At 46.0% G+C, this 22990-nt stretch overlaps 1 protein-coding gene across 2 annotated transcripts in view; it reads left to right on the top strand.

Annotated features, from left to right (window-relative positions):
* The window catches only part of LOC139070694 (CREB3 regulatory factor-like), a 37954-nt gene that overhangs the window by 9296 nt on the left and 5668 nt on the right, over nucleotides 1–22990 (top strand). For both annotated transcript variants that reach the window (XM_070553406.1, XM_070553407.1), the window contains exons 6-8: nucleotides 6574–6747; nucleotides 9050–9239; nucleotides 12699–12772. In XM_070553406.1, coding sequence (XP_070409507.1) covers nucleotides 6574–6747; nucleotides 9050–9239; nucleotides 12699–12772 — 438 coding nt within the window. The remainder of the gene's footprint in view (nucleotides 1–6573; nucleotides 6748–9049; nucleotides 9240–12698; nucleotides 12773–22990) is intronic.

The following is a 22990-nucleotide window of genomic DNA, read 5'->3' as shown; positions in this document are numbered from 1 at the left end:
AACCACCAGATGGTTCCCGAGCGCAGCCGCTAGCTAACCGCTAACCCTAACCCGGCTCACCGCTCGCCACGGGGATGGGTCAGATGGTGAATTTCACCAGTGTGTGACCACTAATGGGACTATATCCCCGAACACCACAGACATAAAAACAATCCTGGTTTATGAATATTTAGCAGTTCAAAAGGAAAAGTAAAAATGATGTGTGTAATAAAAAAAGACATTTAAATTGAAAGTCCAGACTCCCCGAATATTAGAAACTAGTCTAAACTAAACAGAATAATATGATGCAGAACCAAAGCAACCAAATCACAACAGCTGTAAACGGAACAAACGACCAACGTCAGCCGTAAACCTCTAGGAGACGTAGGCCAGGGTTGTGTTCGGCACCTCCACCGTTCAGCAGCTCCACTGGACAACACTAGTAATGGTACGGGCTGGTGAAAAGGCGTGCTAGCTCTTCATGGCTGTGGTTGCTTGTAGCTGCAGCCTAAACACACGCTGTGACTTTCCTTACAACTAACGTTTCTCTGAACACCTGAGGTGGGGGAGGAGCCTGGACCAGCATGTCAGACAGGTAACAACAGGGTTATGTTTTACGTTGTCCGTGGTCTCCGGTGTGGAGGCGGATCTGGTGGTTCTGGTCCAGCCCGTTCGAGCTGGCTTCTGTCTGACAGCAGAGGAGGCGACCATAGAAATACGCAGGTAAATCAGTGACGCTGGTGAATAATTAAACCTGCCTGAGGTGATTCTGGATGAGAAGCTGCTGCAGTCGGTTCAGATGGTTACTGATGCATGCATGGTGCTGACACACACCTGTGTGCTCCAGAGGAGGAACACTAGCAGCTGTTACAGCGAATCTACAGAACAAGCCAGGTTTCAGGTGCAAACACACCACCCCTCCCCTCAGGTATCTTCCCTGAGATGTGTCCACCGGAACCAGAAACCCGCCATGCCAGAGGAAACCAGATAGCGCTAAACACCGTCTGTTTTCTAGTTCCAAACGTCTTCTGTTGCCCGTGACTTCAGGTTAGGGCTGGGCAATCAATCGAAAATTTATCATAATCGAAATTTTTGACTCATATCCAGAAAATTTTTCCCACGTCAGTAAATTTGATAATAAAAAAATGAAGACGTGTGTAGGCTGGCAACGTTCATGTCCCTTTAAGAAGCCGTACCACCTTTAGTCAAGTAAAAATGTGACTCAACGTAATACATGTGACTTGTTTCTGCGCATACCTGTGCTTATCATCCATCTATCGTTATCGAGGTGAAATCCTCAATATATCGTGATATTGATTTTAGGCCGTGTCGCCCTGCCCTACTGGGTACTGGGATGGTGTACTCTGGTAGTTTGTCCTAACGTGGTAGCAGCCGGCTGTTTCTCCTTCTCTGATGTTACTGAGCGGAGAACCTCTCCCAGCAGTGGTGTTGTGGTGCTGAATACATGAGTGTGTGACGAGTGGAGGACCAGGGAGGTGCGGCGGTTGGGTGAAACCGACAACCGGGTGGTCCAGTGGCTGCTTTCAGTCTGAAATGTGTTATTGGTGGAGGCCTTCAGACATGCGAGAGAACCACTTCATTCTTTCTTTAGTTTTATACATCTCAGGTATGTGTTTATAGCTATTCTATGTTCGAACGTTGTTAAGACGCATGAAAAAACGATTTAAAGGCACTCTTGGCAGTTTTGCTTGCTTTTAGCACCCCCTAGTGTCTGTTGTTAATTTTCTATAGTCAGACCAAAAGCAAAACTTACCTCCTTGCTGTGCGTTCGTCCTTTTAACACCTTAATCTAACAGCTGAAACGTCTCCCAGCCTTCGTTAGTGTCTACAGGAGGGATTCATCACTAAAGTAAACAAATCAGCTGTGTTCGGGATGCAGGAAACCTGCTGGAAGCCGGCTGCAGCGCCAGGTATGTCAGCCTAATTAAAACAGGAAGTGCGTTCATCGGGCCACGGGCCGATAGAGGCTGGGTGGCCTTTCATTAACCTGTAGAGTCATTTTAGCACGTAGTGTCCCAAGAAAACGATTAACGAAGATGAAACAGCAGCATAGCGAAGCTTTAATTGGTAAATGTGGTTAGCAGCAGCTGGAGGCTACCTCCTAAAAAGCAGCAGAAGTCGTCTGCATGCTGTTTGTGTTGTACTGGATAAATGATGGCACACCGTTTTATTTTAAACACATTTTCTTACAGATATGTTTTAATAATCTACCTGCTGCTGTGACAGCCGTTTCCTCACTGAGACCATACAGGATGTTGCTCTGGGTTCAACAGAGGCTGCGTTTACCACCACCGTTGATGCGCTAATGCAGCATTTAGCATGTTAAAGCTGCAGCAGAGTCTGACAAACCAGGCTACTGTCTGCTGCAAGTGCTCGGCATAAACCAATCCCCTTCATGTTCCTGGAGCACGCACACACGCACGCACGCACACACACGCACGCACGCACGCACACACACACACAGGAGATTGCCATCTTTTCCCAGGCCTTGTTGTCCTTTCATCTGGCGTTAGATAAACAAACCTCAGGCGTCTGGTTGCAAGGTAACCGAGAGGTCGCTGGCGTGATCTGAGACTCCAGCCCGGGTCAGATTTCAGCTGAGTGCGTTCAGATGATGTTCCCATGGTAACGGAAAGGCCTGTGTGATGGAAGAAAAACCATTTTTTGCTTTTACTGACGTGAGAGGTAGGAAGTGTTGATTTTAAGGCTCTAGAGGAAGAGTCGTGTCCATCTGGGCTCGGAAAGATGCAGAATACAAGATGGGGTGGAGTGAGGGTGTGTGCGCGTGAGACCAACTAAGAAAGCAGTAGGCGACAGTGGGAAGTAAAACTCCTTTGAACAAGAAGAAACATGAATGTTTTCACCGGAGCAGGACTGGTCGTCGCTTTTCCCTCTGGCTGGTGGAGCTTGAGCGTCTGTGTTGGCGGCTCTGGACGCCCGAGGCTAATCTACTGTGACATCTGTGTATGAAACCGAGTCGGTGCGTACAGCGGGAGGTGACTGGCAGCGGGAGGTGACTGGCAGCGGGAGGTGACTGGCAGCGGGAGGTGACTGGCAGCGGGAGGTGACTGGCAGCGGGAGGTGACTGGCAGCGTGTGTTTGTGGATTAGGGCTCTCAGCGTGACTCCTTACCAGTCAAACCCAACTTTAAAAACCTGTCAGTTATGATTAGGCTTCGGCATCTATTTTAGCTGTCGGGTATTTTTACTAGTAATTGTCTTCCATACGCCTGTCGGTGTCTCCCACCTCTGTAGTGGTGGGATGGCCCGGAGGACTGTGGTGGGTTTTAGGCACCGCTACGTCCCCGACAGGTGATGTGAAGATGTGAAGGATGGGGTGAGATAAGAACTGGCGGAGGAGTTTAAAATGGGTTTATCTGTAACTAAAAGGTATTAAAACACAAGCAAACAGATCTCTCTAAAAGGTTAACATTACACAGCAAATTATCAGCTATAAAACACCTGGTTAACACTTATATTACAAGTTTAACCGAGCAGAAGGTGTTTTAAAATCCCAAAGTTGATAAAAAGTCCCAAACAACTTCCTGATTAAAACACCTGGTAAACGCTCATTTTAAACGCGTTACCACACGAAGGTGTTTAAAGAGCAAAGTCCGTAAAGTTGCACCAAATACAGTTAACCTTTAAAACACATCACCAAGAGTTAAAAACTACCACAGTTTCAAACTCCAACGAATGCAACCAAAAGGGGTTAAACCCTAACAAACCCAGGAGGACAGCAGGACCCCTGCACCGCTGGAGGCACAGCCCTCATGCAGGTGTGGCTCATCAGGAGGATTCAGCTCAGCTGGGCTCCTCAGCAGCCCGGGAGAGAGGAGGAGGGGCGGGGTCAGGCTGTCTCACTAGAGCTGGATGATCCGGCTCCTCACTGGCCTCACCGGCGACCGCAGCAGGCACAAAGACATAATTCACATCATTTCTTTAGTGAGCGTGACGTGGGGAGGGGTTTTAACGCTCTGACATCATGCTGTGGATCCGTCATGAATGCAGATGAGCTCTGGTTATCAGTGGATCGCTACTGCAACACTCAACCCCCCCGTCATCTGACTCGGTTATTGGCCCGTCATGAAGAAGTTCGTTATTTTAGAGACGTTGTGATCCATGTAACCGACTGTGACGTGCCTTTCAGTGCCGATCACCCGCAGCTCAGAGGTGAGCTTCTCCCAAACGGCACAAACATTTTCTGTGTGTCCTGCAACAAAAACACCACTTTAGGGAAGCTCGTTAAAAGTACTCAACACAACGGATTTAAAGCAACTTAACTCTTGGCCGAGGGAGGTTTTAAGGCTCATTTCAGAAGCAAAACCAGCAGCAACGGTGACCCCAGCGCTCTGCTGGCTGCATAAGCGGTGCATAACGTAAACCCACTCGCTACAGGTGGTGCTTTAATACACAGCCTGCCTCGGTGTTGGAGAGCTCCTGAAGGTAAAGGCAGACAAAGATCCACTTTTGGACTCTAGGCGTTATTTAAAATGCAGATTAGATGAGAAAGAAATCACTTCTCAACGGTGGAGGGTAAACTCAAGCAGCTGAAACGAGTTTTCTCCACAGGGTGGCTGGGCTCTCCTTTGGAGATGGAGTAAAAAGCTTGGCCATCCGGGAGGGGCTCGGAGTAGACCCGCTGCTCCTCCACACCAAGAGGAGCCAGTTGAGGTGGCTCGGGCATCTGGTCAGGATGCCTCCTGGACGCCTCCCTGGTGAGGTTTTCCAGGCACGTCCAACCGGGAGGAGACCTAAAGGTAGACCCAGGACACGGTGGAGGGACTATGTCTCTCACCTGGCCAGGGAACGCCTTGGGATTCCCCCGGAGGAGCTGGCCCAGCTGGCTGGGGAGAGGGAAGTCTGGGCCTCTAGCCTTAGGCTGCTGCCCCCGTGACCCGACTCCGGATAAGCGGATGAAAATGGATGGATGGAGATAAATATGGCAATAACATCAGAAGTTAAAGTAGTAGTTTTTTATTTTTTTGCAGATCAACATAATTATTCTACAAGACGAAAGAGTAAGGGCCAGTGTCTGCTCCCTGTGAGCCGAACAGATCAAATGCAAAAAACTGCAATGGTGGTTTGGAATGCACTGCCAGGATTTTCGGTGTTAACTACAAAAGATTTCAGATAAAGCTCCAAATATTTTTATGTACCCAAAGATAGACTATGTACTTAGATAAGTATAGATGTATGTGTGTACTTGTACATGTATATGTATAAAAGGAAAGAAAGAAAACAATAGCGCCTCTAAAGGTAAAAATCACGAGGCGCCTCACTTAAAAAAACAATTAAAGTATAAAAAAGATTTAAAAAATTATTCAAATTAAGTTTAAAATAAGCAAAAAATACAAATTGTGATTTAAAAAACATAAAGAGAGGAAGAGAGAAAATGAACAGGAGCAAGGGAAATCAGCAGATCCCGGGAAAGGCAGAACTGGCAGCGAGAGCACAATCAGGAGAGGGTGGAGATGAAGGTCCCACCAAACCTGAACAGGTGAGTTTAAGGGAGACCACTGAGTCCACTGGTCTCAGGCTCAGGGGGAGAGAGGTCCAGAGTCTGGGGGCCACAGCAGCAGATGATCTGTCACCTTTGACCTTTAGCCTGGTGCTGCACAACCAGTAGGCTTTGGTCACTGGACCTCAGGGACCTGCTGGGGGTGTAGGGACTAAGAAGATCACCAATGTAAGATGGTGCTTGTCCATGTAAGGCCCTATAGACCAGAACCAGGATCTTGAGATGAACCCTGAAGTTGACTGGCAGCCAGTGAAGCTGGAGGAGAAGCGGGGTGATGTGGGTGTGTTTGGAGGACTTGGTCAGAAGCCGAGCACAGGCGTTCTGAACCACCTGTAGACGGTTCAGGGAGGTTCTGCTCAGACACGTGAAAAGAGAGTTACAGTAGTCTAAGCGTGAGGAGATGAAGGTGTGGAGAACTGTCTCAAGTTCAGAGCGGGACAGAATGGGACTCAGCTTAGCAACGTTCCTGAGATGGAAGAAGGAAGAGCCAACAAGAGCACTGACATGAGAATCCAGGGTGAGAGCTGGGTCAAAGGTCACGCCAGGATTCCTGACAGAAGGTTTGGTGTGGGAAGCAAGCTGACCAAGAGAGTCTCTGACTTTCTATATTTATGGGTGTCAACATCTATCACAGAGAGGTGTGTGGAGGTGAGCTGTGTTTTGGGGTTGATGTTTGAATTTATTTTTATTTTTGTGTTTTTAAATATTGAAATATTGAGATATTGATAGCTGTGATCAATAAAAGGTGTCGGACCACCTGAAGGTGAAACGCCCCTGAGTTCAATATGAGTTACAGCAAAGGGGGTTGATTTCAGGCGTGGCGCAACACTGATGCTGAAACGTGTGTGTGTGTGTGTGTGTGTGTGTGTGCGTGCGTGCGCGCGTGCGTGTGTGTGTGTGTTATTAAACCTAGGTCAATAGATTACATTAGGACTTAATGAAAAATGTCTGTCGACAACATTCACATCCTGAAAACCAGCCTGCTGCGATCCGACTGAGATCGCTAAAGAATCGGTTTTCCATCAGCGTCCACTTTCCCGTTTGTACCTGCAGAGGTGGAAGCCGAGCCAGTCAGGCAGCCGGGTGAGAGGCCATCCAAGCGTCGCTGTTTCTGGGAATACAGACGCACTCGACAGTCGGTCACCAAGAAGAAGCTAGGTGGTGATGTCCACTGGTCTCTTTCCTGGAGCTCCAGCACTCTTCCCAGCACACTGTACCGCCGTGAAGGTGAGTCTACCGTGTTTGCACGCATGCGTGGCGTTACCGCTGCTTCACCCTGGAAGCATCAGCGGAGCGGAGCGGCAGCAGAGTGGTTTACCCCTGACTCGTGCTGCGTTCCAGTACACACCGGGACAGACTTGGCTGCAGAACAGCGTCGTTGCTGTGCTCCTCGCTGGACTTGCAAGGTCTATGTTGGTTGTTGTCCCAGCAGCGGTACGCAGCACTAGTACAACCCAAATAAATGATTCTAAACTGAAGCAGTTCGGTCCGCGCCGCTGATGCTTCCAGTGTGAAGCAGGGGTTGGCGTGTTTTTCTCACGCGTCTGTGACCACTACTGTTCTCAGACCGATGCATGTTAACCACTGGTGCACCAGGAGCACTCTTCTGAGTAGGAACGCACCAAAATGAGAAATCTTGGCCTGAAACCTAAAACCAAGAATGAGGAGATCAAGGCCGACACACTGAAAGAAACGTTTGTCACTAATTCCAACCACAGCATTTATGTCTACTAACTTCACTAAAATCAAAGCTTTACAATAAATCTGTTACAAAAACATGAAAATCGTTATTTAGTGCTGACACAACAATGCACAATATAAATAAAAATTTAAATATGTTTCACTGGGCCCCAGTAATGTGTACATTAAATAATAATAAATTGTAAATTAAAGCTACAAGCAGCGTCGTTCGGCCCTCGCAGCTCCGCACCGCTCCACGGAGCATAAACGTTGACCACCCTGACACCAGAAACCGCAAACCTTCTCCTCGTCCGCACCTCACGCTGACTCAGCATCTTCTCTGAGCCCCCCATTACATTACACCTCCCACCACTAGGGGATGCTCTAAGCGAGGAGACGGGGTTCATTTTCAGGTTGACCACAGAGAATTAACAACAGATAGTAGGGTGTGCTAAAAGCAAGCAAAAGTGTGCCTTTAGTAAACGGACAGCCTCTCAGCTCATTCGCGTTACGGGGTACGTGGTGAACTTTTTAGAGGGGCGCTGGTTTAGAGGCTGTTGTTACTGCTAAAGGAGGATCTACTAAACATTGAGCTCCTTTCTTCTTGTGGTGCCCACATTTATCCACCTGCCTACTGTGTTTAAACAATTACTGAACACTTTCTGTAAACCCTATAAACTTTGTTTCACTTCTCAAACATCTCCACGTGTCTCCTACACGATATATTTAACTGAAATAGCGATGGGTGCCGAATTCGGTACTTTTTAAGGTACCGACCGAATTCCATAGTACCGACTGAGCACCGATTCACGTCATTTGAAACGGTGCCTCATTTTGGTACCCGTCCTTCATGGCTAGACAGCTGCGCATGCGCAAGAGCGTTATGTTGTCTGTCGCGGCGAGCGAGTTGTAAACAGAGCAGCATGGTAGAAAGAACGCACGCTAACGCTTGGGTCCACTTCACTAAATGTGATGGGTGATTGGGTGATGATGAAACCAGCGACAACGATCTAAGTGTGAGGCATCATCGTTTTAATCTGCTCCGGTAGGTAAATAAAATGTTTAAGATAACGTTAGCTTGATATGTTAGCTTCCGTTTTGCTAATGGTGCGTTCACCTTCTCCTCGGAACTCCGAATTTCCGACTAGAAGAACATGAACGCGCTCTAAAGTTTGGCTTCACTTTACTAAATGCGACGGGTGATTGGGTGAAGATGAAACCAGCGACAACGATCTAAGTGTGAGGCATCATCGTTTTAATCTGCTCCGGCAGCTAAATAAACTGTTTAAGATAACGTTAGCTTGATATGTTAGCTTCCATTGCCACCATTGTTATCAGCTAATGGTGCGTTCGCTTTCTCCTCGGAAATTCTAACTTCCCAGTAGGAAAACTCAAATGAAAAAAGACGGCAAAAGGAATGAAGATACACAGTAAATTTAGTTCACAGTAAAGATGTTTGCTTCAGTTTAATTATCAGCTTATAAAACTACAAGGACGATGTTAAAATACAAACAGTTGTGTGTTATTTATGTGATATTTATCAAATATGGTTATATATTGAGAAAAATATATATTTAATTATAAAAGAGAATTAAAATATTAAACACTCAAAAGTATCTAAAATTGGTACCGTTAAGTACCGGTATCGATTCAAATGTCAAAGGTACCCATCCCTAACCTGAAATGTTTTGTCGTAACAACCAACCATTTATACGGGACAGTCGTGAACATTAACGAGGCCTGCGTCCCACCGTACTTGTGAATGATGAGCAGCAGGCCAACTCCTCCAGAGCAAGGTCCAGATGTTTCCACAGTCAGGTAATAACTTTTTCTTTTGTTCTACGTTCAGGTAAGAAAGGGCGTCGCAAAGCCCGCAAAACAGACGCCAGCGACCTGACGCCCAATCCTCAGAAGCTCCACAACATCGGGGAGCAGCTGCAGAAGCTCAACGCTGCCATCAAGGGCATGGGTTCAGTCAACGACATGCCTGTCGTGGCCCGCGCTCGCTCTCGCAAGGAGAAGAACAAGCTGGCTTCCAGGTACCGAGATCTCTGTCCTCTGAGACCGAGTGCCTCTGGGTTGAGTTTCAGGTGTGAGTGGAGATCTAGAGATCTGACTTGTCATCTTTAGCTTTGTCTGAATTGGTTTTCATAGTTGTAAGGCAGCAGTGTTTCCTCCTGAGTGTTTCAAGGAGGATGTAGAAAAGATGTGCCGTGAATTATTTTATGAGATGATTAGATCTCTCTCAGAAGAGCAACGTTGCTGTTGGAGACCTTTGAAGAGAGGTCTGATGCTCTTCTCCTGGAGTCTTTTCAAACCGGTCCCTCAGGATCACGCATGATTTAAAAAGGAAGGTCGCGACTTTATTCTGGAGTTGATTAGCACTTTATTAACGTGCTAACCCAGATACAAAAGAGGTGAAGAACTGGAGGGAAGCCACATGAAGGGCGGAAATGAGCTGATGTGGAGGGACAGAAGGTCATGTAAAGTTCGTCCTTGCTGCAAGGGAGGGAGAGGCTTCCTGAAAAGGGAAGGGGAATCTCGGATCATCCACACGACACAAGCACACACGATCTGATGAGAACAGAGGACGCACGCTTTCCTTTTATGTCTCCATCCCAGTCGTAGCGGAGTGGGCACGCCTGAGGCAGCACGGAGGAAGAGCCACTCGTTGGGTTGTTCTGACTGAACCGAGTGGGTCACCTAAAGGCCTTCGTTTACCCACCAACTCCTTTCTATCGGTCAGTTTAACAGCGGTCCCTTAGCCCTTCGTTCTTAACAACAATAAAATAAGTCTCTGGGGATTTTTCAGGTGTTTCATTAGCATGTTGTGTCCCTGAAGTATCGCCGATGAAGGAACCTTAACGGAAAACTAAAAGCTTGGTGAGTTTGGGTCGATGTTACACCGAGGTCAAGTCTCCGGTCTGGAGTCAGTGTGCGAGTCACATCCTGTTGTCTAAGAAAAACGTGGAAGCCTTTTGTAGAGTGGTGAGTGACCTGTATGTGTGTAGCACCTTCTGAGGGTTCTACAGCCCCCCAAGGCCCTTCACAACACAATCACCCATTCACACGCTGGTGGTAATGAGCTACGGTGTAGCCACAGCTGCCTTGGGGAGCTCTGACAGAGATGAGGCTGAAGGGCACAGGCGCCACCAGTCCCTCCCACCAGCAGGCAAAGTGGGTTAAGTGTCTTGCTCAAGGACACAGCAGCATTCTCTGGTAGCTGGGATTGAACCTGCAACCTTCGGATTCCTGGACAACCTGCTCTACCTCCCAACTACTTCCTGTGTTAAACAGCCTCTGTCCAGAGAAGTAGAGTTTTCCTCCTTTGGGGTTGATGAGCTAACGGCTAGAGCCAAAGTGTTTAAAGTCACTGTGATCCAGTCGGCCTCATCTCATAGAGCTTCACACCTCTGTCGATTTCGCATTAGTTACTTACAGAAAATGTTCATTAATTCACCAACTCTTGTCCCACCTCAGGGTTCCCCCAGAACACTTAAGCCCAGCGGTGGACAAGCCCACGGGTGGCCCACCGTGTTTTTGTAAAGAAAAACTGTTATCAGGAAGTTTAAAAGTATGACTAGCATGTGGTGTTGTACGCCATTTATGATACTTATTTTTGTAGATTGACAATACTTGTCAGGAGAAGTAGTCACAGCCACGTCATTTGATGCAGCAGCCAGCGAAGGCTTTGAACCCGCCAATCGTTGCCTCGAGCTCCACATTAATCACAGATCTGCTTCAGCGACTGACGAGCCGAGGCAACACGACAGACGTGGAAGCCCTTTTCCTAACACGTTTAGTTTTAATCAGCGTGCTGTATTTACAGCATGGGTAGCATTTGCTTGCTGAACAACATCCGAGCAGCTCTAAAAACAAGCTAATGCTAAACTGAACGGCAAACATACTGAACCCACATGAATTAGTGGCCTTAATACTGTTAATAATTTGTTAGAGACATGAATAAGGATTCTTCAAGTTATATTTGGTGACAGTCTGTTTGATATCTGATTTTTAAGGTTGATATCAGTTTAACTTAGTATTATTTTGAAGTACAGACTTTTATTTTGAAAGTATTACTTCTGGTTAAGCTGTAATTGTTATGCTTCTGGAAGACAGATATGGGATTTGCTGCCATAATCACACACGGTAGAGGAGAGAGGACAGACTCTGAACTACACACCGTGGGCGCATTGTTCCTCCATGATGTGTTGAAAAGAAGTGCTAGCATTAGCATGCTAGTGCTAGCGTTAACATGCTAGTGCTAGCATTAACATGCTAGTGCTAGCATTAACATGCTAGTGCTAGTGTTAACATGCTAGTGCTAGTGTTAACATGCTAGTGCTAGCATTAACATGCTAGTGCTAGTGTTAACATGCTAGTGCTAGCATTAACATGCTAGTGCTAGTGTTAACATGCTAGTGCTAGCATTAACATGCTAGTGCTAGTGTTAACATGCTAGTGCTAGCATTAACATGCTAGTGCTAGTGTTAACATGCTAGTGCTAGCATTAACATGCTAGTGCTAGTGTTAACATGCTAGTGCTAGCATTAACACGCAGGGTTAGCATTAGCTCTTCTAATGAGTGGTGGCCGGGGAATTCTTTTTTGGTTTTGCAAGATATGCTGACCACATTTCACCACTAGGGGACGCCAACCTACTATTCTTATGCGTCACACAACTTGGACCCTTGATACCAGGTGCATGAGCACTTCCAGCAACAGTGTTGTTCCAAAAGCATGCTTCATATTCACCAATCTATGCAAACTGCACACGTACTTTACGGGAAGAGGCTCGTCTAAACGATAGCATCCACATTTTCTACCTCACCACCACCCAGAGGCAATAAGCAGCTAAAAGAAAAGCAAAACAAGGTCAAAAGCATAAATTCAGTCTTACCTGTGCTGGTGTATGGTCATAATAATTGTGTTATAGTAAAAACAATCCAAGGTCCCAGCATCACACTGAGCTGATTCCTGACTGTTCTGGGCTGTTTTTACCTGCTGGGGAGTGTTTACACATCTCAGACGCGACATTCCACCGTTTTCTGGTTGTCCATCATAAAAAACTCCACGGGGTGTACTCAGCTGCTCTACAACGAAGAAACAACATCCAATTGTGAATTTCCTGTTGAACATCCCGATGAGCTGAGACTTTGCCCGGTTTCCATCACAAACCTCCGCGCCCAGAGGCTCTCCTAGTCTTTGTACTGGAGGGGGCGCGTTCACCAGTTATGGCGTAAACATGGTGACGAGTGCTGCGCCTGAAAGTAACAGCAAATACATCACAAGACGATTTGGTCGTGGTAAAAGTGTGAGAAAGCATTTTTACTCTACACTTACATGCAGATTATACTGATGTATCGATCGTTTAGTTAATTTTCATGATTTTTTATATTTTGTGACTCTTCTTCCTGTGAGACTGGTGGGGCGGCGCCCTAGCGCCCCCTATGGACGAGCCGCCACTACTTCTAATGAACGCCCATCTCTGTTTTCCAGGGCCTGTCGTCTGAAGAAGAAGGCCCAGCATGAAGCCAACAAGATCAAGCTGTGGGGGCTGAACCAGGAGTACGGTCAGTGCTGTTGTGTAGATATGGCGTAACTGCAAAGCGCAGCGCTGTCCTGCAACATTTAGGCTTTTAGACCCGTTACGGTTCTAGAGGAGAACGACAGGAAAGGTCAGAGAGACCAGCCCTTTGCCTCGGTGTGGAACATTATAAAATTCAGGAATCCGGCGTTTACAAGTGATGAGCTAGTCACCATTTATAACAGAAATCCTCCAAACGGGCAAAGACATGGTCTCCTGAGGTTGGTCGATTGGATGAACTTATCAATCATCTGTGATAGTTTGACCCCTTGGTCGACTGTTTTTACGAGCGATGTATATTTCATGCCTATGAATGAGTCCAGCAGAAGGGACATTTTAGACTTCCACGTAAAGTCGCCGTTTTGCAGCACCTGTTCGAGCCAACGAAATACACGTTGTACCTGGTTTGAAAGCTGGGGTTTTTGTGAGTAATAATATATGTTAATCAAGTCCAACCATGACTGTAGACACAGTAAACACTTCTATAAAAATCACAAATTCAAAATAATGTCAACTCACCATTTGACATCCACAAGGATTAGGGTTGGGCGTCGCTCATTGATGGGAACCGGGACTGAAGCCTAGTTTATACTTCTGCGTCGGTACGGAGACACGCAACGCCAATGTCCGTCCTTGCATGCCTGCTGGAGATCCCACGCAAGGATGGACGGAGTCCAGGCCTCTTCTAAACATCCGTCCAACAAGACGGAGAACGCAAGCTTGTGATTGGTCAGGACATCGCTGTCATCAACAGCGCTGCCATTGCACCCACTGCAGTATTTCTATTGTATAAAAGCAACAGTGCAAACAGTAAAGACACAAAATTGAAATAAATGTCTAAAAATAGCCTTTATTAATACTAATGCTTCTCTTCACTTGTTTGGAATATTTAGATGAACTTCAGAAGAAAAATGCAGCACAGAAAACTTACATCCAACACAAATTTTAAGACCCAGATGCCAAAATTGAAGGGTTTCTCCAGTCCTCTAAAGGTATTACTTTCAAATTCATAAATTCGATGCTTGTAAGACTCCGCGGGAACCCTGTAAACATTTCTCCTCAAAAGTAAGTCGCCCCGCATGTGTAAAATAGGCTATATGTATCATATAAAACTCATAATGGAAAAAAATTTAGTTTATAAAACGTTCGCCCCAACATTAGTCCTCGACATTGTTAAAACAGAAAGAAAAATCCTGGCTTACCTCCATTTTGGCAGCTACTTCCGTCTGTCCCGGCTACAGCATCGCACACACACGGTTTCCCGGTTCCATTGAGAGAGGAGCAGGAGTCAAATAGCTGTCTCCGCCCACCTATAAATGTTTGATCCCGCCCACATTTAGCCCCGCCCCAATCTCTGGGAGGCAGTCGGGGGTAGTTGTCTCTCCCTCGTGGAGGTGATGGAGACGTATAAATTAGGGCTTTACGCTGTTTTTCCCGTAATTGTTCAAATTTCTTTATTTCGATTCCTAGTTTTGATTCCCAGGCTGCCGAGTTCCGTTAAAAAAACCTCATCTGCAAATCGGTCCTTGTCAGGTGACGAATGGGCAGAGGTGGAAAGTAACTAATTACATTTACTCACGTTATTGTAATTACGTAGCTTTTTTGTGTAGTTATACTTTTTGAGTAGTTTTTAAAAGCTGTACTTTTACATTTACTTGGGAATGTTTTTTAAAAAGAAATGTCATTCGCTACATTTTAAATCATATCCGTTACTGAGTCAGAATTAAATATAAGCTTAATAAATAAAAAATATTGCATGAGCGCCGCGTCTAAACCATGGTGTGTGTGTGTGTGTGTGTGTGCTCTCACACGAGCGTGTTGTGAACTGGAGTTGTGATTTAGCACTGATGTATCTTCAGGCGGACAAAAATGTAACTAACTTTTAAAATTAATAAAGTATTGGTACTCATACTTAAGTAGGAAATTTTACTCTTTCCACCTCTGCATATGGGCTGCTGTAGCGCGTTGCAGAAAACGGTCCACTCCTGCTGTGTGAAGGGCCGTGCTACCTCCACAGGAAGGAGCAGCAGGGGTGGCGTTAAGCAGGTATTTTCTGGTTTTGACCGTTTATTTTGACGGCTGTTGGTCATCCTGACAGACTGGAGTTACCCCGACACGGCCCAGCAGCAGAACCAGAACACAGCAGGTACAACGTGAAATCGCGTACGTGTAACATTCATATGTTGCTGCCCAGCTGGTTTACACTGAATATTAATGACAAATAAATAGTGAGTTTTTATTAGGATGCGAGAAAAGAAAAAGACGGAGGAAACGATCATGAATCTGTCGGTCAAAATGAGAACAAACGTGCGGCTGACCTCTGGTGTAGGTGAGGTTTCCGTACCTGCTTGTAGCTTATATTCATACCTGGTTCAGTTAAGGCCCATGCAGAATAAAACCTGTGTTGTACCGTCATGTTTCTGGACGGCTACTCTTTACTTTTACTTGATTATAAACATGTTGAAGTAGCGCTACTCTTACTCAGGTGATTACTCAGCAGTACTGAATCGTCTGAGCTCCGTTTGTTTCCTTTGAGGTCGTAGGCATCTACCATGTCCACTGTCGACAGTTTGTGAAGACACCGATCTCTATCCTTCTGCAGACGTTTATTCCTGTAAGGGATGTGTTTGTTGTTCCTTTATCCATCCTTTTTACTCTTCTTCTGCTTCAACCTCAGCTACAGCTTCCCGAAGCAACGCGAGTCACACGCCTAAAATGGCGCTGAGGGGGTGTGGTTGACATGCAGGTCACGTGTCTGACAAGGACTGATTCTGATCAGCTCTTTTCCGAGCCGATCACACCAGCTGTCTGTCGCTCCTACCCGGCATCGCATCCCCCTCCCCCCCCCCCTCCCTCACACTGCGCAGGTGCAGCGGCAAACGTAAACAAGCGCGTCTGCCCAACTTTGTCCAAACACAGAGACTCAAAATCCCGGAGCAGTTTCCAGGCCAGACCGAGGCTCTACTGAGGCCTTTCCCCGGAGCTAGCTCTGTGGTCACGTGGGTCTGATGCTCATTAATTATACAGAATTTTAGGCTTTTAATACACTTAAACAGAAGAGTGAGAAAAACATTCACCCCCCTCAGAGTTGTCATGAGTGTAAACTAGATCATTTAAACCTAAAACATGTTCTGGTACCAGGCTGTAAACATGTTTATTTCTGCTGTGAAATTGGTATTTTTAACATGGGAGTCAATGAGGATTTGCTCGCTTCTGACACCAGCCCCTAGTGGATGAGGGTGGAACTGCAATTTATTTCACTTCCGGGTTTGACTCAATTTCAGAGCGGCATTGTGGGGGCCTGGCTCAGAGGGGATGCTGAGTCAGGGTGAGGTGCGGACGAGGACACCGTTTGCGGTATCTGGGGTCGCCGGGCTCGACGTTTATGTTCTACGGATGTGCCCGGGTGCCCCGGACTGCCGGCCAGGCCGGAGCGGCGCGGAGCTGCGAGGGCCAAGCGACGCTGCTTGCAGCTTTAATTAGGCCCGAGCAGCAAAGCTGCGAAGGCCTATTGTTACTGCTCCTTTTATTATTATTATTATTATTATTATTATTTATACATTTTTGTTCTTCTGTGACTTTGAATGGCTTTTTGGGGTCTTAGCATATCCAAAAACTCACCAATATAGAAAGTGCGTGAAATTTACAATCTTCAAAGTCGATGTGAAAGTTGATAAAGTGTTTCGACAGCGCCCCCTGGAAAATTAAAAATACCCATCCACTGTGACCTTTTTTTTATAGTAGAGTGATAACATTTGGTACACTTGTAGAACTCAACAATATGCACAGAAAAGCCTCTTGCACCCATGGTCAATATAAAACAGGAAGTCGGCCATTTTGGATTAAAGTAGCAATTTTGACCCCGTTTTGGTAGTTTTGTAGGGTCTGTATTTGGTTGAACAGTTTAATCATTTTTCGCATGATCGCCTCAAAAATAGTGTGCGATCGATCAGAAGAGATGGACGATTAAAATGAGGAAATAAAATAGACTTATCGTAAATACTGAAGGGGCGGGGCCAGGCCTCGAAGTTCGAGCACTCGCCCAAAAAATTAAAATGGCTATAATTTCATAAATGAAAGAATTACAGTAAAAAAAATTCTGTGGACATTCCTCATCGCCCCCCAATAAAAAATGAACGGTCGATTGATGATATCACACAAGCCCCGCCCCCCCCCCTCATGACTAAAAAGGTCAAGGTTTACTGTGAAATTTCCCAAAATTCGCCATTTCATATAATCACCACAAACTTGTAGCAGGTAACTGAAGACAAGTTGGGGTTGTTTGGCCTGACTTTACGGGAGCTTTCGAATAACTGCGCGGCTGTGGTGGCGCAGTGGAGTCAGGCGTAACGCCGTGGCTTTACGATTGCCTCTCATTTAGTCAATTCTAACGCTATCGCCACGAAAATTCCAGTGAGAGATCCTAGTATGATCCACAATAAAAGTTGACATCAAAAGTTGGTAGGCGTGGCCAATTTTTTGAAATAGTGCCCCCTAGCACCCTTAAAAGTGCCAGCCCCAAGCCATGGTTTCACTGGACCTACAAAAAACTCTTGGAGCTAAGCTCAATGTCGCATCGTCTCTCTTACAATCCTCGTATTCGCTTCAAATCTTTTATTGACATTTCACCTTATCCAATAGGATGAGGGTTACCCCCTCAGGTGAGGCAAAATCATCAGCTATTGGCTAATAGTTTAGAAGCACTGCCCCTTCAACACATTTATGATGCATTGCAGTGGTCCAGTGGTAGTGTCGACTTTGGAGCTCCCTCCATCTCCTACACATCTTTGGGGCCAGATCTGTAAGGCTTGTCAGCGTTCTGACATCAATTCTGTTTGCTTCACAGCCAGACAGGACACGGGGGAAAAAACACCCAGAAGTGTTGCTCAGACTGAAGGTCCACGTCTCCACCATCTTCTGGTGTAAAGCTAGAACTTCATGAGGGATTATATTTGCAGCTGTGGCTCGTTAAACGCAGTGTTTTTGGTGCTTAAAGGGTTATTTTACAGTCCTTCTAATGCGATGGTTTCTTCATCGGTTTTCAGTTTCGGTGCATCCCTAGTAAAAAATGGTACCTTATTAGAAAAGTTAGACATCTAAATCTGTGGTGATCGTGTGGAATCCACCACTCTGATCTATTAAGGAACCGACTGGTCCAACGATTGCTGCAGAACGCTTTCCCAGAGGCTAGCAGTGAGAACAGACTATGGTGAGGGTGTGAAGAGTCCCTGATGATGGAACGAGCTCGGGACAGGCAGCACCTTGGTCCAGTGTCGTTTGTACAGGAGTATTGTTAATGAGGAGCGGGGTCACATGTGCTGGAGATTCGTGCATCAAACAGTCAAAGAAAACAACGACAAGTCAGAGGGATTGTGATTGGTGGATTGCTCCGTGCAGTGTGTCAGGCCCACAGAATGTCCCCGCATCACCTGCACAAATATTTCACCCACCATCATTTTTGGGACCGACTGTGGCCGATGAGTTAAATGCCTGCCCGTAACCGGAGGGTTGCAGGTTCGAGCCCCGTCTGCCGTAGCCGTCGTGTCCTCGGGCAAGACACTGTACCTGCTGGTGGTGGTCAGAGGGACTGGTAGCTCCTGTCAGGGCGCCCCAGGGCAGCTGTGGCTACCACGTAGCTCATCACCACCAGTGTGTGAATGGATGAATGACTGGTTGTGTTGTAAAGCACCTTGGGGGGTTCCAGGACTCTGGAAAGTGCTATATCTGACCTTTACAACGGCATGGATAATGCTTACGTACTGCCCCACCCTCTGTGATGCTCCAGCTACACCGGCAGATTAGAACTTCTCTTCTAGACGTGAGACCAAGCATCTCCTCCAGGAGCCACGTGGGTGCAGGTGGTGGTAGCGGGTCCATTCAGCATGTAAACGCACAGGGAGGAGATTTCATCCCTTTCCTGATAACCAACACCTCCTCTCTGCCCAGACGACTCCTCCTCCTCCCCAGCTACTGCTCGGTTCAGCTTTTCTTGTCCTAACATTCCAGGAATTCCTGTGCCTTGTCCAGCATTTAATTACAGAAGCTTTAAGTTTTGACTCCCACAGTTTTATTTTGTCCTCCTGGCAGGAGACAAAAAGCTGGACATTGTGTCCCTGTGCCTCCCATCCTCTCCCTCCTCTTCATCTTCATTTTTAATCTGCATTTGTGGGTTCAGACTGTCCTTCCAGCTCTGTGTTCCCTAGCCCTAAGTGTGTGTGTGTGTGTGTGTGTGTGTGTGCGTGTGCGTGTGTGTGTGTAAGTAAATTTTATTTACATAGCATTCGTCACGGACAGAATAGAAATAGATTTTAATTAGATGAAGTAATACAATTATAAAATATCATAAAACAAATGAAAGATGATACAGATTTGAGTTAAAAATAAGAAAATAAAAGGTTTAGGTCAAAGCAGCTTTAAATAAAAGGGTCTTCAGCTTCAGTTTAAAGGTGTCCAGACTGTCAGCGCTGTGTACGGATGAAGGAAGATCATTCCAGAGTCGGGGTGCAACAGTCTGGAAGGAGCGTTCACCTCGACTTTTATTTCTGGTCTTTGGATCTTCTAGAAGGTTCTGGTGGGTGGACCTGAGGGCTCGGGTTGGAGCGTAAAGCTTGGTTTATGCTTGACGCATAACACATAAACGCTGCAAGTTCGGATGCACTTTTCATCCGCGCGGAAATGAAACTCGCATCAGAATTTGCAGCGTTTGTGGTTCCTCCCTGCCCTCTGTGGCTTGTCTCCGCTGTGAGCCAATATTCCGTCAGACTGTAGGGGGCGGCATGCATACAACGTTACACCATAGTAGAAGTAGAAATCGCTGTTGTTTACAATATTTTTTCACTGTGTCCTTGTTTTTTTTAGACTGTGACAGCAATTATTAACAATATCTTTATCACAGTGATCTTTATGGACTGAATCATAAAGATGTCTGTACTCATGAACCCCCGTCACTACGAGCGCTTGCCAGTCCATGTTTTTTTCACCTAGGATCATCTGCATGGTTAAAACATTTTCTGGGTGTGCGGTGCGGAAACTTTGGGCCATGCGGAGGCCATGTCGAGGGACCTGGTTGCTGAAAGGATGAAATTTGGCCGTGTGGACCCCACGGACGCGTCAAGCATAAACCAACCTTTAGACTTTAACAGTTCAGTAATGTAGGGAGGAGCTTGACCATGTAGAGCCCTGAAAGTTCTAGTCAGGACTCTAAATGAACTCTAGAGTTAACGGGTAACCAGTGTAGAGACGTCAGAACAGGAGTGATGTGTGCTCTTCTGTTTGCTCCAGTTAGGAGCCTCGCTGCAGAGTTCTGGACCAACTGAAGGCGGTCAAGGACTTTTTTGTTAGAACATGTGAAGAGTGTGTTACAGTAATCTAGACGGGAGGAGATAAAGGCATGGAGAACCATTTCAGGTTCATGGTTTGACACCAACCTTCGTAGTTTGGAGATATTTCTTAAGTGATAAAAACAGTTTTGGACCAATGTTTTTAAGTGGCATTCAAGAGACACTGATTGGTCAAAAACACCCAAATTCCTCAAATTTGACTTGGCAGCAGAGGATAAATGACCAAGTTTTAGACTAATCAGGGGAACCATGTTCTCAGGAGCAATGATCAGACATTCAGTCTTTTCAGAGTTTACCTGAAGGAGGTTATCTTCTAGCCAGCTGGTGATCGCTGATAGACACTCTAGTAATTCAGACAGTTTATAGAACTCAGAATCCTTAAAGGAGCAGTACAGCTGAATATCATCTGCATATAGGTGATAAGAGACATTATGAAAAGAATCAAGTATCTGTCCACGAGGGTGTATGTACAGTAGAAACAGTGGACCCAAAACAGAGCCTTGGGGTACCCCACAGAACAGATGGGTAGAATCTGACATGATTTGGTTTCTACAGACACCGTAACTTCTGTTAGAAAGGGACGATCTAAACCAGTCTAGACCAGTTCCAGAGATCACCACCGAGTCACCAAGTCAGTTCATTAAGGTGTTGTGATCAACAGAGTCAGAAGCTGCAGAAAGATCTAACAACACTAACACTGTGAACTCCCCGTTGTCTGCAGCCATCATGACATCACTGGAAACTTTAAGCTAAGCTGTTTCTGCTGAACGCTTTTTACCAAAACCAGACTGGATTTAATCAGAACTGTTGTGTAGTTCCAGAGAAGTCATCAGCTGATCCGCCACAACCTTTTCTGACGTTTTAGAGATAAAGGCTCATTTAGAAATGGGTCTGTAGTTTTTAGGCTGAGATGAGTCCAAACTTGTTTCTTTAAGGATGGGTTCAATAACTACATGTTTGAACACAGATGGTCCAGAGCCAGATTATAGGGATAAATTAATCAAATCTACAAAGCATGGGCCAGTTTGGTCAAACATCCTGATGAACAAGGTAGCAGGAATGAAACCAGCAGGGCTTGAGGTTGGTTTCATGTGTTTCTGAATGAGGCAAATGTCCTGGAAATCTGCAGGAGTAAAGACAGACCATGGTTGGGAGGGAGGGGGTTGGATGGGGGGGTAGGAAGTAGATGGGGGTGATATTTCTGATTTTATCCTCAAAGAAAGCTAGAAAGTTGTTACAGTCAGACCTTGAGTAAACCGGCGTAAGAGGGACGTGAGGAGAAACAATCTGGTTTATGACGTCAAACAGGACTTTACAGTTATTTTTGTTTACAGCAATCAGCTGAGTGGAGTAAGCGGCCCTGGAAGTTTTCACCGTCTCATTCAGAGATGCTATCAGTTCTTTAAGGTGCAGCCCGTGACTTTCTAATCTAGTTGACTTCCATCGGCTCTGCGGCGGGTCCTTCTGAGACTGTAAATGTTTTTATTAATCCAAGGACTTTTCCTCTTGCTAGATAAAGTAGACTGCTTAACAGGAGCTACTTTATCTAAGATGCTGCAGCGTTGTTTATCCAATGACTGGATGAACAAGCTTGGATCATCACTCTGAACTGAGCTGCTGTAAATAATCTAGAAAATCCATCCATTGCTGACTGATTAATGATACGTCTCTTTGATTTCAGGGTGTGAGGGACAGATTCAACGTTAGATAGGACATTAAAGAAAATGCAGCTGTGGTCACGCACATGAACCTCTTCAACATGTAAATGATTGATGTTTAGTCTCATAGAGAAAACCAGATCTAGAGTGTGTCCCATTTAGTGTGTGTGGCCTGAAACGTGCTGCTCTAAGTTAAAGGCTCTGTAATAGACATGAACTCCACTGCTGTGCTACAATTAGGATCATTAATGTGTAAGTTAAAGTCACCGAGGATTAAAACTTTTTCCAGTTTCATCACTGATGATAGAAAATCTACTGATGCAGAGAGAAAGGGCCAGCTGGAGCGGGAGGTCGGTAGATTAAAACACAGTGAAACACATTTTGTAACCCTGCTTTGATGACCTGACATTCAGAAGTTGTAAAAGAGACATTTTTCACCAGATTACAGACGCGTTTGTCCTTAAAGAGATGGTGGTGTGGTAAACACAGAGAATTCGGTGGACATATTTCACTTACGTGGACAACATTTCCATCTTGCTGCCACGTCTCCATAAGAAATAACACAAACCAAAACTGCATGTATCATCTTCATCATAGAGAGAATTTGACTGGATGTCCACGAGCTCGTCTTCAGCCTGGAGATATTCCACATCCTCCTAATTTGCGAGGAACGGGTCCATCACCCATGCGTCTTTTGCAACGTGCTCCATGCGGTGGCTGAAGCTGGTGGAGCAAAGCATCAGACATCTGCTTGTTTACTGAAAGAGAAAGGGCTGTAGATCCCTCTTCATCAGTTTGTTCTTCTGCGGTCCGCTTTACGCATCCACTGCTTCCTTGCTCACCCTGTCTGGTCTGTGCGCCCTGCATGTGTTAGTTTGTTTCATCGTAGAGACTGAATAGGTCCACCAGGTGTGATCAGCTGTTATTTCTTCCAGTAGTTTCTGGTTGTAGAGGGTCAAAAAAATCTCTTATCGAGTTTTGAAGTTCCATGAAACGCTCCAGCACTTTGCCCCCCCCCCCCCCCCCCCGTGACAACCAGCGCACCTCGGTCTGGAGGAGGAGCGTCTGGTGCGCCTCGTCCACACACACCTGTGCAAAGATTTGTTTGTTTGAGCTTTAATCACAACAGTCTCTGGCCAGGGCTTGTCTGTGTCAGCAGTGAACCTCCAGCCTTTTTCTTCCCATCATAGAAGCAGCTCCATCTGC

Source organism: Nothobranchius furzeri, chromosome 7 (genome assembly GCF_043380555.1).
Source record: "Nothobranchius furzeri strain GRZ-AD chromosome 7, NfurGRZ-RIMD1, whole genome shotgun sequence".
In the NCBI taxonomy this organism is placed as follows: Eukaryota; Metazoa; Chordata; class Actinopteri; order Cyprinodontiformes; family Nothobranchiidae; genus Nothobranchius; species Nothobranchius furzeri.
The sequence above is the reverse complement of the archived record's forward strand: the minus strand, read 5'-3'. Positions and strand labels throughout refer to the sequence as shown.